The sequence below is a fragment of the Limtongia smithiae genome (genome assembly GCF_038497785.1).
Source record: "Limtongia smithiae strain NRRL Y-17922 unplaced genomic scaffold V1518scaffold_5, whole genome shotgun sequence".
Lineage (NCBI taxonomy): Eukaryota > Fungi > Ascomycota > Lipomycetes > Lipomycetales > Lipomycetaceae > Limtongia > Limtongia smithiae.
The window spans coordinates 648,225-661,189 of record NW_027117626.1 but is presented as its reverse complement, the minus strand read 5'-3'; the positions used below and the strand labels follow the sequence as shown (position 1 = coordinate 661,189).

The 12,965-nt window shown below is 57.3% G+C and overlaps 5 protein-coding genes across 5 annotated transcripts; 3 read left to right on the top strand and 2 right to left on the bottom strand.

Annotated features, from left to right (window-relative positions):
• Nucleotides 1-198: 198 nt before the first annotated feature.
• V1518DRAFT_416240 (superoxide dismutase) lies at nt 199-1,279 on the top strand. Its single transcript, XM_066904008.1, has 3 exons — nt 199-331; nt 534-962; nt 1,019-1,279. Exons 1-3 carry the CDS (start codon nt 319-321, stop codon nt 1,039-1,041), a joined length of 465 nt encoding a protein of 154 aa, XP_066759924.1. The 5' UTR covers nt 199-318; the 3' UTR covers nt 1,042-1,279.
• Nucleotides 1,248-4,528, bottom strand: V1518DRAFT_262619 (uncharacterized protein). The gene is made up of 2 exons (XM_066901019.1): nt 4,082-4,528; nt 1,248-3,896 (listed from the first exon to the last, which is right to left on the bottom strand). Exons 1-2 carry the CDS (start codon nt 4,241-4,243, stop codon nt 1,296-1,298), a joined length of 2,763 nt encoding a protein of 920 aa, XP_066759923.1. The 5' UTR covers nt 4,244-4,528; the 3' UTR covers nt 1,248-1,295.
• Nucleotides 4,529-5,126: 598 nt separating this feature from the next.
• Nucleotides 5,127-6,770, top strand: V1518DRAFT_416233 (uncharacterized protein). Its single transcript, XM_066904007.1, has one exon. The coding sequence runs from the start codon at nt 5,265-5,267 to the stop codon at nt 6,444-6,446; it is 1,182 nt and encodes a 393-aa protein (XP_066759922.1). The 5' UTR covers nt 5,127-5,264; the 3' UTR covers nt 6,447-6,770.
• Nucleotides 6,771-6,850: 80 nt separating this feature from the next.
• Nucleotides 6,851-7,941, top strand: V1518DRAFT_416228 (translation initiation factor SUI1). The gene is made up of 4 exons (XM_066904006.1): nt 6,851-7,010; nt 7,082-7,126; nt 7,192-7,279; nt 7,338-7,941. Exons 1-4 carry the CDS (start codon nt 6,987-6,989, stop codon nt 7,754-7,756), a joined length of 576 nt encoding a protein of 191 aa, XP_066759921.1. The 5' UTR covers nt 6,851-6,986; the 3' UTR covers nt 7,757-7,941.
• V1518DRAFT_262554 (P-loop containing nucleoside triphosphate hydrolase protein) lies at nt 7,589-12,307 on the bottom strand. The gene has a single exon (XM_066901018.1). The coding sequence runs from the start codon at nt 12,171-12,173 to the stop codon at nt 7,977-7,979; it is 4,197 nt and encodes a 1,398-aa protein (XP_066759920.1). The 5' UTR covers nt 12,174-12,307; the 3' UTR covers nt 7,589-7,976.
• Nucleotides 12,308-12,965: the final 658 nt, after the last annotated feature.

Genomic DNA, 12,965 nt, shown 5'->3' with positions numbered 1-12,965 from the left:
CGAACGAGTCCTCTACGGCCGGCGTACTCCATCCCCACAACAACCCCATCACTGATCTTTTCATCAAGACACTAAACCGGGGTCTAAGTATCGGACATAAGCGGGGTATGCCGGCGCCGGCCGGTCCAGAACCGATGGGGACGGCAAGGAGGGCCCCGGGGTGCTTCCCCCCCCAGAACAGCGGATTTCTAGCGGCTTCTTCGTTGCTAAGAAAATGCAGCTCCGCTTTCCCTTCTCTCTCCCCCTCTCCACCTCCACAACCTCTCTTCCATCACCTTCCGCGGCGTATTATCCGTTAATCCGCTATACTACATCAAAATGGTCAAGGCTGGTGAGTGATTGATTGCATTTATTCGCTCGTTCAGTATCTTGCGCTTGTGATCGGCATGTTGCAGTCGGGGCGCTGAGTAATCTATCTCTGCACTCTCGGGCAGTCATATAGAGAACTGTTCGCGGCCATCCCCAGTCATCCACTGCCGTAGACGCAAGATCTCCATCCGATGAAATGTGCATCAACTAATTGTGTCTTCTAGTTGCTGTTCTCCGTGGCGATTCCACCGTCTCCGGCACTGTCACCTTCGAGCAGACCGCCGAGGGTGCGCCCACCACAATTTCGTGGGACATCAAGGGCAACGATGCCGACGCCCTCCGCGGCTTCCACGTCCACGAGTTCGGTGACAACACCAACGGCTGCACCTCCGCCGGCGGCCACTTCAACCCCTTCGGCAAGACCCACGGTGCTCCCACCGATGAGACCCGCCACGTCGGTGATCTCGGAAATATCTCCACCGATTCCACCGGTGTCGCTAAGGGTTCCACAACCGACAGCCTCGTCACCCTCATCGGCCCCCAGAGCATTCTCGGCCGAACTGTCGTCGTCCACGGTGGCACTGATGATCTCGGCAAGGGCGGCCATCCCGACTCCCTTAAGACCGGTAACGCCGGCCCCCGACCTGCTTGCGGTACGTCAGCTCTCTCCCTCACTTCCAAATCTCAGTATGCTAATGGTATCTCTCAGGTGTCATCGGTATCTGCGCTTAAACGTATTGCGATGTGTTGCTTCGACAATCTGTGATCTAGTCGTTGTAGTGAATCTAAATCTGATAATCAGCATGTTGAACCCAGTTACGCAGTACTGTCACAAGCGAGTCCTGCGCAGAACAGCTCCTCATTGCCAGAGGAGCTGGGTCAAATCGTAATAACAATGCATTGTGCTCATAAGATGCCAAACTTTTGGTACTTTTGTAATACATATGTACATCGTCACGGCCAGTCGTTCGTTTTAGTCTATCCATCTATTCGTCGTCCGGTGTAACGTCGCCGTACTCCCATATGCCCTTCCGTTCCGTCTTCGCGATATCCGTGCCAGCTCTCAAACTCGCAACCTCGGCGCTGCCGATCCACACACGCTCGGAGCTGCGGCGCAGAGTCTTGTCGGTCGGAACGTATACCCATCCGGCCTTGGCGAGTGTCGTGTTGATGCTCTCGTCCATGCTCGACGCATCGAAGAGAGCAACGAGGGATGCGTGCTCGGCTGTGCTGCCGTTGACAACCGCGACGAGCTTCTTGATGTCGGAAGGTTGCGACGTGGACACGAGCACCTCGGGGTTGGTTGCAGCAATGTCGTAGAAATAAGTCGCGGCATAATCGGCGTAATCGTCCTGGAACGTAGGGAACTGCACAAGCGAGAGCTTACCCTCGCGAGCAAGCGCGGCGACAGACAGCGCGGGAGTGTACTTCTGCGGCAGCGCACACAGCTTTGCCAGACGCGCAGTAACCTGCGTGCCACAATCGATCGATGCGAGTGTTGCGATCTTCCTGCCATTGTCAACCGAGGTCACCTTGAACCGGCCGGGGACGGTGGACTCCGGGTACGAGTAAGTAACAAGTTCGCCGATGCGGGGGCGCGTTGTCAACGTGGGCGGATGTTCCGCGGAAAGCTGTGCGGTGAGTGCTTGCAGCTTCTCAAGCTGTGTGTCTAGAACGACAAACGTAAATGTGCCATCGTCGGCGACCCGGGAAATGGCGACATTTAAGTACTCCTTCTTTGGCGCGGACACCTCCGCAGCAGCAGCAGCAGCAGCGGCGGCGACAGCCTCGGCGGCTCGTTCGGCGGTCTTGTCGTCCTTCCACAGTCCCTTCTTCTTCGCCTGAGCCTCCTCCTCTGCAGCGCGGAACTGGCTGGCGACACCGGCCTCTTGCGCAGAGTACTCGTCGAGTCTGGCGAGCCCTTCGTCCAAGAGAAGTTTCGCGAATGTGTCCTTGGTGCCGGGAATGTGCAACAGACCGAAGAAACCACCAGAGTGATCGGCGTGGGTGACATCAATCTCGACGTCCCGCTGCAAAATGCGGCGCGCGGTGAACTCGCGTGCTTCCTCTCCAAACGGCTCAGACTTTTCGGGACCAACTGAAGCACCGGAAGTTGCGGCGAGGCGCGGAGTGTTAATGCCAGCGAGGATAAATTTGATCCGCGCGTTCTCGCGAGGAAGAAGCAAGCGCAATCTGCTGCCAGTGTTCACAAACTCGACGACGGCAGGAACACGTTTCTGGCGCTGCAGCGACGGCAAAAATGCAGACGCACGGGCGTTAGACTCAGATGCGTTGACCACACGCTCGGCTGGGAGCGTGACGCCGGAATGGAATCCCTTCTTCGCCTTTATCGCCCCGGTCTCCATTTCGACGAGTTCGTCCCATATCGGGCTGCGGTCCTCTACCTCGCCTTTGCGGTGTCGGATGACGGTCGCGAATCCGTTTTCAACAAGCACGGCGGCAAGATCAGCGGAGGTCGAACCAACGGGGGCCTTGGGGAGCTCAATGGTTACAATATCGCGCTCCTCAAAGGTGTCGGATTTTGGTCGCGTGTGAATTACGGTGACCTTAACGTGTCGGCCGATGATGAGCTTGCGGACAAACTCGCGTGCAGCCGGAACATAGGAAGCCTGCTTGGAGTCGTTCTGGCGAGGGGCGCGAACACTAGCGAGTTGGACAACCTTCTCAGCGCCTGACTTGCTACGGACGGCGATGGTATCGGCAGAGATAATGCGAGAGACGACCGAGGTAGCGGCGCCACCGGCAGCACCAGCTGGAGCGGCGGTGGTTAGACCGTGCCAAATGTTGATGGCCTTGGATTTGCCGGACCGCTCAGCGACGCGCAGACCTGACATTACAGCCGCGCCGACGATGCTGCTCTGCCAGTCACTGACCTGAGCAAGACCGCTCTCGAGAATTTTCTCGGCGATGTTTCCTGCAGGATGGAGGACGGAGCCGATGAGAACTCCCTGCTGAGAAATGCCGAGGATGTTAATCTTAACGTTGCGCTGAAGTAGGCGCTGCTCAACATAGTACTTGGCAACTTCGCCGTATGGTTCGCCGGTAAGAGCAGACTCCAAGGACTCGTCCGCATTCGTAGGCGGGGAGCGCGGGGCGCGGATACCAGCGATGAGTAGAGGGACCTGAACCTGCTGATCGGGAAGGATCAGTCGGACAAGGAGACGGTCGCCGTTGATGACGCGCTCGACAACGGCGTCGATCGACTCGCCCTTATGCTTGTCAACGAACAGCGGAGGCAGATCATAGTAGGACCTGTAAGACGGTGCGGAGGCTGCCCAAACACCAAGCCCGGCGTCCTTGGCAGCGGCCTCAAGCACTCTGTACCTCTCAAGAAGCTCGCTCTGCTCGGCGGAGACGCCGGTCTCGTGAGAGGATTGGGATCGGACACGAACGGAGCCGGACGATATGAGGTTGTCAACGACCGAGAGACGCGGGGAATCGGCGGTGGGGGGGAGATAGATTATGCCATACTCACGGCCGTTGGGCACGGTGTAGAGGACTTCACACTGGACGACCTTGCCAACGAGTAGGAGACGGAGGGCTTCGCGGGATTCAAAGGCGTGGGTCTTAGGAGTGTCAGTGAGGAACAGAGGAGAATATGTAAGTAGTTGGCGCGTGGACATAATTTGCTCAAAAGCTCTCGAGGCAGAACGGAGCGAGCGATCTGAGACGCGGCTTGAGTTGGGCATATGCCGACGTAAACGCAGTACAGCCACCAAAAAAGAGAACGGCAGTGCCAGCCGGAACATACCTCGTCACCCTCGTCGCGGCGGAGACGGGGAGCAGACACGTAGGCAATAGAGAAGACGCGCTCGGGGAGGATCTCGTTCGGCTGGGGAGCGCGTGCGGGAGTGAGGACGACGGTGTCACCGGAGAGCGCGGACTTGACCTTTGCGCCGAATAGCGGGGCCATTGTAAGCGAGGTGGGTGGTGGGTTGCGGAGGTGGCGGAGGAAAGGTGGTGATCGATGCAGATGAAGAGAACGCGCTCAAGAAAGTCGAAGAAGCGCAGCGAACGCGCCACGCAACGGCGCCGCACACAAAGCGGCTGGCAGGCACGGCGCGGCGGCGCTGGTACTTGGGGGGCGCGGCAGGGGGACTGCGGCGGACGGGCGATATTCTTATATGCGCCGGGCACGTTCTGGTATATATACACTCCAAGGTGAGGCGTGCGCTGCCGCGGGTGCGGTCTCGGGCGGAGACCGCGGTGCGGGTTGGCGAGGGCCCTGGTGGTTAGCCCAAGGCGGACGTTGCCGCGACCCTGGCCCTGACCCTGGCCCTGACCCTGGCCCCGACATTCCCTAGCCCTGCTCCGCGTTAACAACGGACTACGCTGCTGCGAGACGGTCGTTGCTGACTGCGCCGGCGCAGGCGCTGATTGGCTCAAACTCGTGAGGAGCAGTCCATGTCAGCGGCGGTGTCCATTCTGCTCCTCTAGAATTCAGTGCTTCTTCTCGTTCTGTCCGCCGGAGCGACCTCCCGCTGCCCGGCCCGCCCCGCGCTCGCGTGCGCTGAGCCTCTGGCGCTGGGGCGAGGCCGCCGCAAACACGGCGGCGAATCGGGCACGCCGCAGTCGCCGCGGTGTGCGGCTGCCGGCGCGCGGGCGCCGGCCATGGTCGCGATGCCGCGATAGCGACCGTCGCCATGGCCAAGCACCTCCACTGCGCCTCGTCTGCTATGAGCTCGCCGTGAAGTCACCGCCGTCGTGAATACGCGCCGTCGGGAGAGCCGGCGGTGGCGATGCGGACGGCGAGCGGGATGGGCGGGGCGGGGTTAGGGGAGGGTTAGGGCGTGCGCCGTCCGCGGCTGCAGCCAAAGACGCCCTGTCCGCTCAAGTCCTCCCGCACTCACGCTCTCGTGTTTTCGCCCTCCTTCCTCCTCTTCTCCCTCACCGCCTTCCTCCTCCATCACTCGCTCCACCTCTTCTTTACCGACATGGCCCTCAGTGAGTACCAGGGCGCAATCGCTTTGCTTGATCTCGACCGCGGCGGTACCGCCCAAGCCCAACAGCAGCAGCAACAGCAGCAGCAGCAGCAGCTACAACACCCCCTCCCGCGCATCGTCATGCCCGACAACGAGGTCGAGCACTCCGACTCCGACGTCGACCAGCGCCTTAACATGCCCCTGCGCTCCCGCAATCGTACATCTATCGCTGACCTACTCTCCGACTCCTCCGAGCGCGCAGACCAGCAGCAGCAGCTCCATCTCCAGTCGGGGTCGATGTACGCAAACAACGCGAACCCCCCCATCGACACCCAGCTGCTCTCGCCACTGCCATCCGCCTCCCCCTCATCTACTTCCGGTGTCCTGCCCTCCTCCACCAATATCGTCTCGGCCGCCCAGGCGTCAGCGGCGGCGTCCGCTGCGGCAGCCTACGCCGCAGCCTCCTCCTCCGGCACATACCCCTACGTGACCGCATCGCCGCTCTCCCTGCCCTCCCTCCCCTCTGTCATGCAGCGCGACAACTCCTACCGCCATCACAGCAGCACCCCCACCGATCCCGCGCTCACTGGCGTCGGTGTTGTCCCCGCCAACCCTGTCCGCAGCGCCGCCAATGCCAACGCGGATTACCACTCCGCGTCTGCGCCCACCCAAGCACAGTCCTCGGCCTCCAAACGTGAACATGCTGGCAACTCGTCCTCCCACGGAAGCATCGGCGTCGCGCCGTCCTTCAAAAACGAGGCCGTTGTTCAGGCCGCCGCGACTGCTGCCGCCGTCGCCGCCGCCTCCGCCTCCTCTGGTCAGACCCCCTCCGCGTCCCGTCCATACAAGTGCCCCCATGCCGGCTGCAAATGGACCTTTGCGCGGCACTCCGACCAGCGCCGGCATCTGCGCTCGCACTACTCCCCCAACTTCCACTGTCCCTACTGGCGGACAGACCCTACCTGCCATCGCAACGGCGGCGCCTTCAACCGCCTCGACGTGCTCAAACGCCATCTGCGTCTCGTGCACTTTGTCCAGCTCAAGGACACCGACGCTGGCTGGTGCCGTCTCTGTCAAAAAATGTTCGCCTCTCCGCGCGTATTTGTCGAACACTGCGAGAAGTGCGCTGACTCGGTCCAGCCGACTGAGTGGAAGAAGGTCGAGGGTGATGCGCTTCCCCCCCAGCAGTCTTAGATCTCTTGTTACACTCACTCTTCACATGTCGAGTTCTTTCTTTTGGGTTTGTCTTGCTGCCTCCCGTTGGCGAGCTTGGTTTCAGTACTGTGTAATTATTGTTCCTGTGTTGTCCTACTGAACGATAACCCGGTTGTATGATGTATATTGTGGCGCCGCACTTGTCATGTTTGTTGTTTGTTGCTTGTCTTCCTTAGTTATAATCTGCACAAGGTCGTTATTTGTTATATTATATCTGTCTGTCGGTATTTGTTGATCCATGGATTTATCGCTCTCGTTCTTGTTTTAGTCTTTAACATAATGTAAGCTAATGTATTTGGATGATTGTAAAGTGATCAACCCGAGATCGGTAAGATGTAGCGGGTGCCGCATCGCATCGCGCGGGGCGAGTACGAGAGCGTCGTCGTTCGCGCATGTTGGGAACAAATGCCTCGAAATCGCAGTGCTCTCTCCACATTGACAATCGCAGTGCACAGCGAGTACGCTCATCGATCTCACCAGGCCTGTTAAAAGAGGTGACAACACACCCGATATTCCATCATGGTAGAAGGAGACGGCACAAAGGTACTTCACCGCGGCGTTCGCAAGGATGGGGCTAGTTCGCAATTCTTTACTAATTTTGATGCGGCGAACAGGCTCTGTCGATTGTATACTGTGGTGTCTGCTCGTTTCCTCCAGAGGTGTGTACTCTCTCATTGTGGTTTTTATGCTGGTATGTGAATCATGAGCTGACGGTGTGACGTAGTACTGCGAGTTTGGCGGTACGCTACCAAAATGCAAGGAATGGCTGCTCGAAGAGCACCCCGACCTATACGAGAAGCTCTACTCAGATGGTACATTCGCTACCTTCCCCCTCTCGCGCCTTCTACAGACATTTTTAACACCCCACAGACGCCATCGCAAAAGCCACAGAAGGTCTCTCCCTCGAAACCCAACAGAAAGTCGAACGCGAGATCCAAAAGCTACAAGCCAAGGAAGCCAACCGGGCCGAGAAGGAGCTCAAGAAGAAGCTCGCCTCAAAGGTTACTGTGAAACGGGTCGAACGGTCAAAGCGCAAACACGTCATCGCCGTCTCCGGCGTAGAAGTTTTTGGCATCGATCCCAAAAAGCTCGCAAAAACTTTCGCTTCGAAATTCGCGACCGGCGCAAGTGTTACAAAGAGCGTGGAAGGAAAGGATGAGATTGTGATTCAAGGCGATGTGGGAGACGAAGTTGAGGAGTACCTTACAGCGTTACTGGAGGAGAAGGGACTTGATGGGGTTAAAGTCGAGCGCACAGAAGATAAGCCAAAGAAGAAGGCCCAGCAATAACCATGTGTAATACCACCCAGAGATAGAACTACTGTAAATATGATAATGTTTTGTCCTGGATTTGGTTGTTACCTACTTACTAAAACATCTATGCGCCCTCATGATTTCTATACCCTGTATGCCACTTCTCTATCACAACGAGCGTAAGCCACCGCTCCCTTAGTCACATAAACAAAAATATAAACAAAGAAAGAGTAATGAATGTGGTAGATCAGCGCTCTTATTCTGACGCCTCCAATGCTTGCATCTGCACAAGCTCGTAGTACTTCGACTTGTTCGCCAACAGCTCCTGGTGCGTACCGCTCTCAAGCACCCGGCCGTTCTCAAAGACAAAGATAATATCCGCCTTCTGAATCGTCGACAAACGGTGCGCCACAGAAATTGTCGTGCGCCCTTTAGCCGCGGCGTCAAGCGCGGCCTGGACGACCTTCTCGGATTCGGAATCGAGCGCGGAGGTAGCCTCGTCAAGAAGCAAGATAGTCGGGTTCCGGATCAACGCGCGCGCGATTGCGATGCGTTGCTTCTGTCCGCCGGACAACAACATGCCCTTGGATCCGGCAAGCGTGTCATAGCCATCCGGCAACGACATGATGAAGTCATGAATATTCGCCTGCTTGCACGCAGTCTCGACCTGCTCCTGGGTAACCGGAACAGTGCTGCCGAGCATGACGTTCTCACGTAGCGTTCCGGCGTAGAGTGTCGGCTCCTGGGACACCAGCGCGATCTGCTTACGGTACTCATTAATGTTAAACAACGAGATATCATGCCCGTCGAGTAAAATCTGGCCAGCAAGGGGGGAGTAAAACTGCTCCATCAATCCGATCGTCGTCGATTTACCGCATCCGGAAGATCCCACGAGTGCCGCGAACTGACCTGGCTTGATACGTAGGTTCAGACCGCGTAGCACGGGCACTTGCGGACGGGTGGGGTAGCGGAAGTGCACGTTCTTGAAGACAACTTCGCCCTGCACGTTCTGCGGGACATCGCCTTCATCGCTCCACGTATCGATCTGCGGCTGCAGCTCAAAGAGCGCCTTGATGTTCTGCGCCGCCTGAAAAGCTTTACCCATGTCCGGCGCGTAGGAGAACATGATACCCGCGGACTGGGACCCGAACACCACAGCCATGAATGTGACGTAGAACTGGAAAATCGTGTATTCCCGTCTGCGAATGAACAGCGACCCGTACCAGTACGCAAGCGCCATGATGAAGTACACCATACCCTGTGCGAGACCGTACAGGAACGCAGAATAATGTGTCGCAGGGCGGTTGCTCACGATGATCTTCGCTAGGCCCTCATGGTACTTCTCGAGTACCTCGTCCTCGAGAGTGAGCGTCGCAACGGTGCGGATGGCGGAGGTCGCTTCACAGGCGAACGCGGCAGAGCCTTCATGGGATTTCTGATTCTTACGGTTGAACTTTGCGAGGATGTAGAAGCGGTAGAAGCCAGCGGCCAGCATGAGCGGCACACACGCAGTGCATACAAGGCCGAGGTTCCATGAGATAATGAGTGCGAGGGTGACTGATGATACGACGATCATCAGTGACGACAAGATCTGTCCGAGAGTAGTGCCTGACAGACCATCAACCGCCTGCGCGTCGCGAGAGAGCGTGCTAGTGAGCGAGCCAGTTGTGTTTTCATCACGATCAAAGAATGAGATATCCATGCGCAGCATCTGGCGGAGAGTCATCAGGCGAATTCTGCGCACTAGTTTCTGACCTGCAAAGGCAAACAAGCTAAGCGAGATCAGGGCTGAGATGAAAGACACGCACGCGAGCATGAAGAATAAACCGGCGAAGGTGTCAACCTCACGGAGCATGTATGCGGTGTCCTGCGGATACGAGCGGAACGCCTCGACGCAGCGACCATAGAACAAGCCAAGACAGGGGTATGAGAGACCAAGAATTCCGGAGAAGGTCGCACCGACGAGGTTATACTTCACTTCGGGGGTGGCAAGGTCGAGGATGAACGCGACAGTCTCAAAGAAACCGTACTGCCTTCTGCCAGCTTCCTCAGCAGCGCGGTTGTCCACGATTCTCGCGGCCGCGATGCTGGCGACAGATTTTTCGGTGTGCGTCTTGTGCAGCGCCAGGGACTTCGCAGTCTTTGTCCGCTGTAGACTGAGAAGCTTATCGGTTTCGGACTTGTCTTCTGACGCGGAGTCGTCAAGTGCCTTCTCGTCCTCGTCGATTGAGGAAATCTCCAAAGATCCGCTTGCGGAGGAAGAGGACTCAACGACTTCGTGTACGTGGCTTTGGAGTTCGGCGATCAACTCCGCCTTCTGCTGATGAATCTTCTGCGCGTCTACGAGCTGAAAGTACTCGCCCTTCTTAGCGAGCAACTCGTTGTGAGATCCCGATTCGAGAATTTGGCCACGACGCATGACGACGATACAGGTCGCGTCCTTGATAGTGGACAGACGATGGGCGATGACAATTGTGGTGCGGTTTTTTGATGCGCGGTCGAGAGCTTCCTGGACGACGCCCTCGGACTTTGTGTCGAGCGCGGAGGTGGCCTCGTCGAGCAACAATATCTTCGGGTTTCCCACAATCGCACGCGCGATTGCGATACGCTGTTTTTGGCCACCAGACATGAGGAAACCACGTTCGCCGACGTTGGTGTCAAGACCCTCCGGGAGGGTTTCGATGAACGACATCGCATTGGCTTGCATGCACGCCTCGACGACCATCTTGCGTTTCTCGATTTCGGACACGCGTTCGTACGGAGTTCCGATGAGGCCGTAAGCAACATTTTCAAACACGGAGCACGAAAAGAGAGTTGGTTCCTGGGACACGAGCGCGATCTGCGAGCGCAGCCAGTGGATGTTCAATTCGTTAATGTCGACGCCGTCAAGCATCACCTGGCCGTCAAGCGGCTTGTAGAACCGCTCAAGCAGACCAACGATGGTGGATTTTCCTGAGCCGGACGCACCGACGAGTGCGACAGTCGAACCTGCCTTGATCTTGAGGTTGAAGTCGTCGAGCACAGTGACGTTCGGACGCGACGGGTAAATGAAACGAACGCCGCGGAGCTCGATGTCGCCCTGTGCGCTGTCCAGACGTCTGCCGGATTTGTCGGAGGAGTCAATGACGGACGCGCGGTCGATGGTCTGGTAGATCTTCGAAGCCGCAGCCATGCCGTTTGAGATGCTGCGAACGTGTGGCGAGATGTTTGCGATCGCGTAGGTACCTTGGACCATTGCCATGAGAATCGTAATCACACGCAACACGCTAAGCTCGCCGCGCGCGAGGAAGCGAGAGCCCTGCCAGAACGCAAGCGCGTCGTTTGCAAACACGCCGAGCCACATCGTACCCGTCATGACACCAGCTGCAAGGCCGGCCTTGACGGCGTACTTCTCCGAGAGCGCGAGGAACTTGTCGTATTTCATGACGAGGCGCTCCTGGATCCCAAAGGCCTGCACGTTGCGCACGGAGGAGAGGACTTCCTCCGCGAGCGAGCCGCCGGTGGAAACGCCGCCAAGGGCGAGCTTGTAGAATTTCACCATCTTCCCGGAGGAGAGGAAGAAAGTCGTCAGGACGAAGACCGCGATCGAGGTCATGATGAAGGTGAGTCTGTAAGACAGCGCGAAACCGATGCCGAAAGCGACAAAGAAAGTCGTCAAGTTCGATATGATGAATCCAATCTTCTCGGAAATAGCATCTTGGATCAAGAGAGTGTCAGCGGAGATGCGAGTTGTGACCTCGCCCGAGCCGAGACGATCAAAGTATCCGATATTCTGCTTAAGCGTGGCCTTGAGGTAATGCTCGCGGATGCGCGAGGAGAGCACCTCCCCACGATCAATAAAGACAAACATCTGGATATACGAGAGCAATACGTCACCAACGGCGATATACACAAAGAACAATACAAGGCTGTTCACCCGGCGCTGGAAGTCTTCCGGTGAGAGGTAGTTCTCCATAAAGTCCTGGTACGCGTTGTAATCGTACTCCGACGACGACCACGACGACTCCGTGCCGTTGTACGCGGTGCCGTTGAAGTACGTGCCGTTGAAGTAAATATCGTGATACGTTCCATTCGCAAAGATCTGATTGTCATAGGGGTTGTACCGGAAGTAATCCGTAAATGTCTGCGTCAACGCGCCAAACACGAGCGTCATGAGCGGGCGCGCGGTGCCCTCAAGGACACCAGCCACGGTCGCGGTAACGAGCATGAAGGTGTCGATCGGGGTGACATATCGGAACATAGAGAAGAACGATGCGGTTACGTCGGGCACCTCGACCTGCTCGCGTAGGATGGCGGCGTCGCGCGCCGGGAGGCTCGAAAACTCGTCAAGGTGCTCAGTCGTCGACGTCTTGCTGCCGAGCAGTGGCGTAGTCTGTGTCGGCGCTGAAGAAGATGACGCAGCAGCGTCGCCATCCTGCTGTTGCTGTGCAGCTTTTTCGCTATTTGACGCCATTTGCGGGAGTTCAGACAGCTAGCTCGCTGCAGCGCTGGTTGACAAGGTAACGAAGTGCTGAGGCCGCTGCTGGGGTATAGCTAGAGCGTGTGCGTGAACGGCAGAAGGGTGCGTGGGGGGAAAGTCTTCTCAAAAATGGACTAAGGAAGAGAGTGACTACTAGCGTGGCATTGGATGGTATGAAACCAGTTGGCCCGCGAAAGCGGTAGACGAGAGAAGACGTGCAGAAGCTCGAGGCAGAGCTCCCGTTTCGAGCACTGGCGCGAGATGCATTTCCGGCTTATCGTCGATAAGGCCCTGCTGCGTCTGCGTCTACAGCACCAGTCCTTGCCTCTGAAAATTCCGGATCGCTCGCGATCGCGCCCTACGCTCTTCCGCCAGCAGTTGAACCGAAACTGTCGAAAAATGAACTACAGCGAGCAGCAGACAGAGGTGGCGTTGCTGCTCGTAGAGGCGCTCCTTATCTCGTCGCGCATGCGCACAAGCCACTAAGCAGTTCAACGTGCGGCGCGGTAAATACGAGTCGGATACGAGATCATCACCAGTTCACTACCGTAGCTGCTCTCCGGGAGGAGACTCAGAGTCCTTATGCTGACGGACAATGACGGTGCGAACCGACCTTGTATTACTAGAGAAATGCAGTCTGCCGGTTCGCAAGCCACGCCGACGCTCGCTGGAATGGATCTCGGATTCGGGGTCTCGGAGTCACTGCCTAAATCACATATGAGTCACATGAGTGCCGATAAGGTTCCAGATCGGACTTTCGTTCGATCACAGAATCATCACGCGCTG

Excerpts from the sequence above, each read along its gene's own strand:
- V1518DRAFT_262554 (XM_066901018.1), bottom strand. The coding sequence starts at position 12,173 with ATGGCGTCAAATAGCGAAAAAGCTGCACAGCAACAGCAGGATGGCGAC.
- V1518DRAFT_416228 (XM_066904006.1), top strand. The coding sequence starts at position 6,987 with ATGGTAGAAGGAGACGGCACAAAG. Across the intron at positions 7,011-7,081 it reads TAGAAGGAGACGGCACAAAG|GCTCTGTCGATTGTATACTG; the intron begins GTACTTCACCGC and ends TGCGGCGAACAG. Across the intron at positions 7,280-7,337 it reads CGAGAAGCTCTACTCAGATG|ACGCCATCGCAAAAGCCACA; the intron begins GTACATTCGCTA and ends AACACCCCACAG.
- V1518DRAFT_416240 (XM_066904008.1), top strand. Across the intron at positions 963-1,018 it reads CGGCCCCCGACCTGCTTGCG|GTGTCATCGGTATCTGCGCT; the intron begins GTACGTCAGCTC and ends GGTATCTCTCAG.
- V1518DRAFT_416233 (XM_066904007.1), top strand. The coding sequence starts at position 5,265 with ATGGCCCTCAGTGAGTACCAGGGCGCAATCGCTTTGCTTGATCTCGAC.
- V1518DRAFT_262619 (XM_066901019.1), bottom strand. The coding sequence starts at position 4,243 with ATGGCCCCGCTATTCGGCGCAAAGGTCAAGTCCGCGCTCTCCGGTGAC. Across the intron at positions 3,897-4,081 it reads GCCGCGACGAGGGTGACGAG|ACCCACGCCTTTGAATCCCG; the intron begins GTATGTTCCGGC and ends GACACTCCTAAG.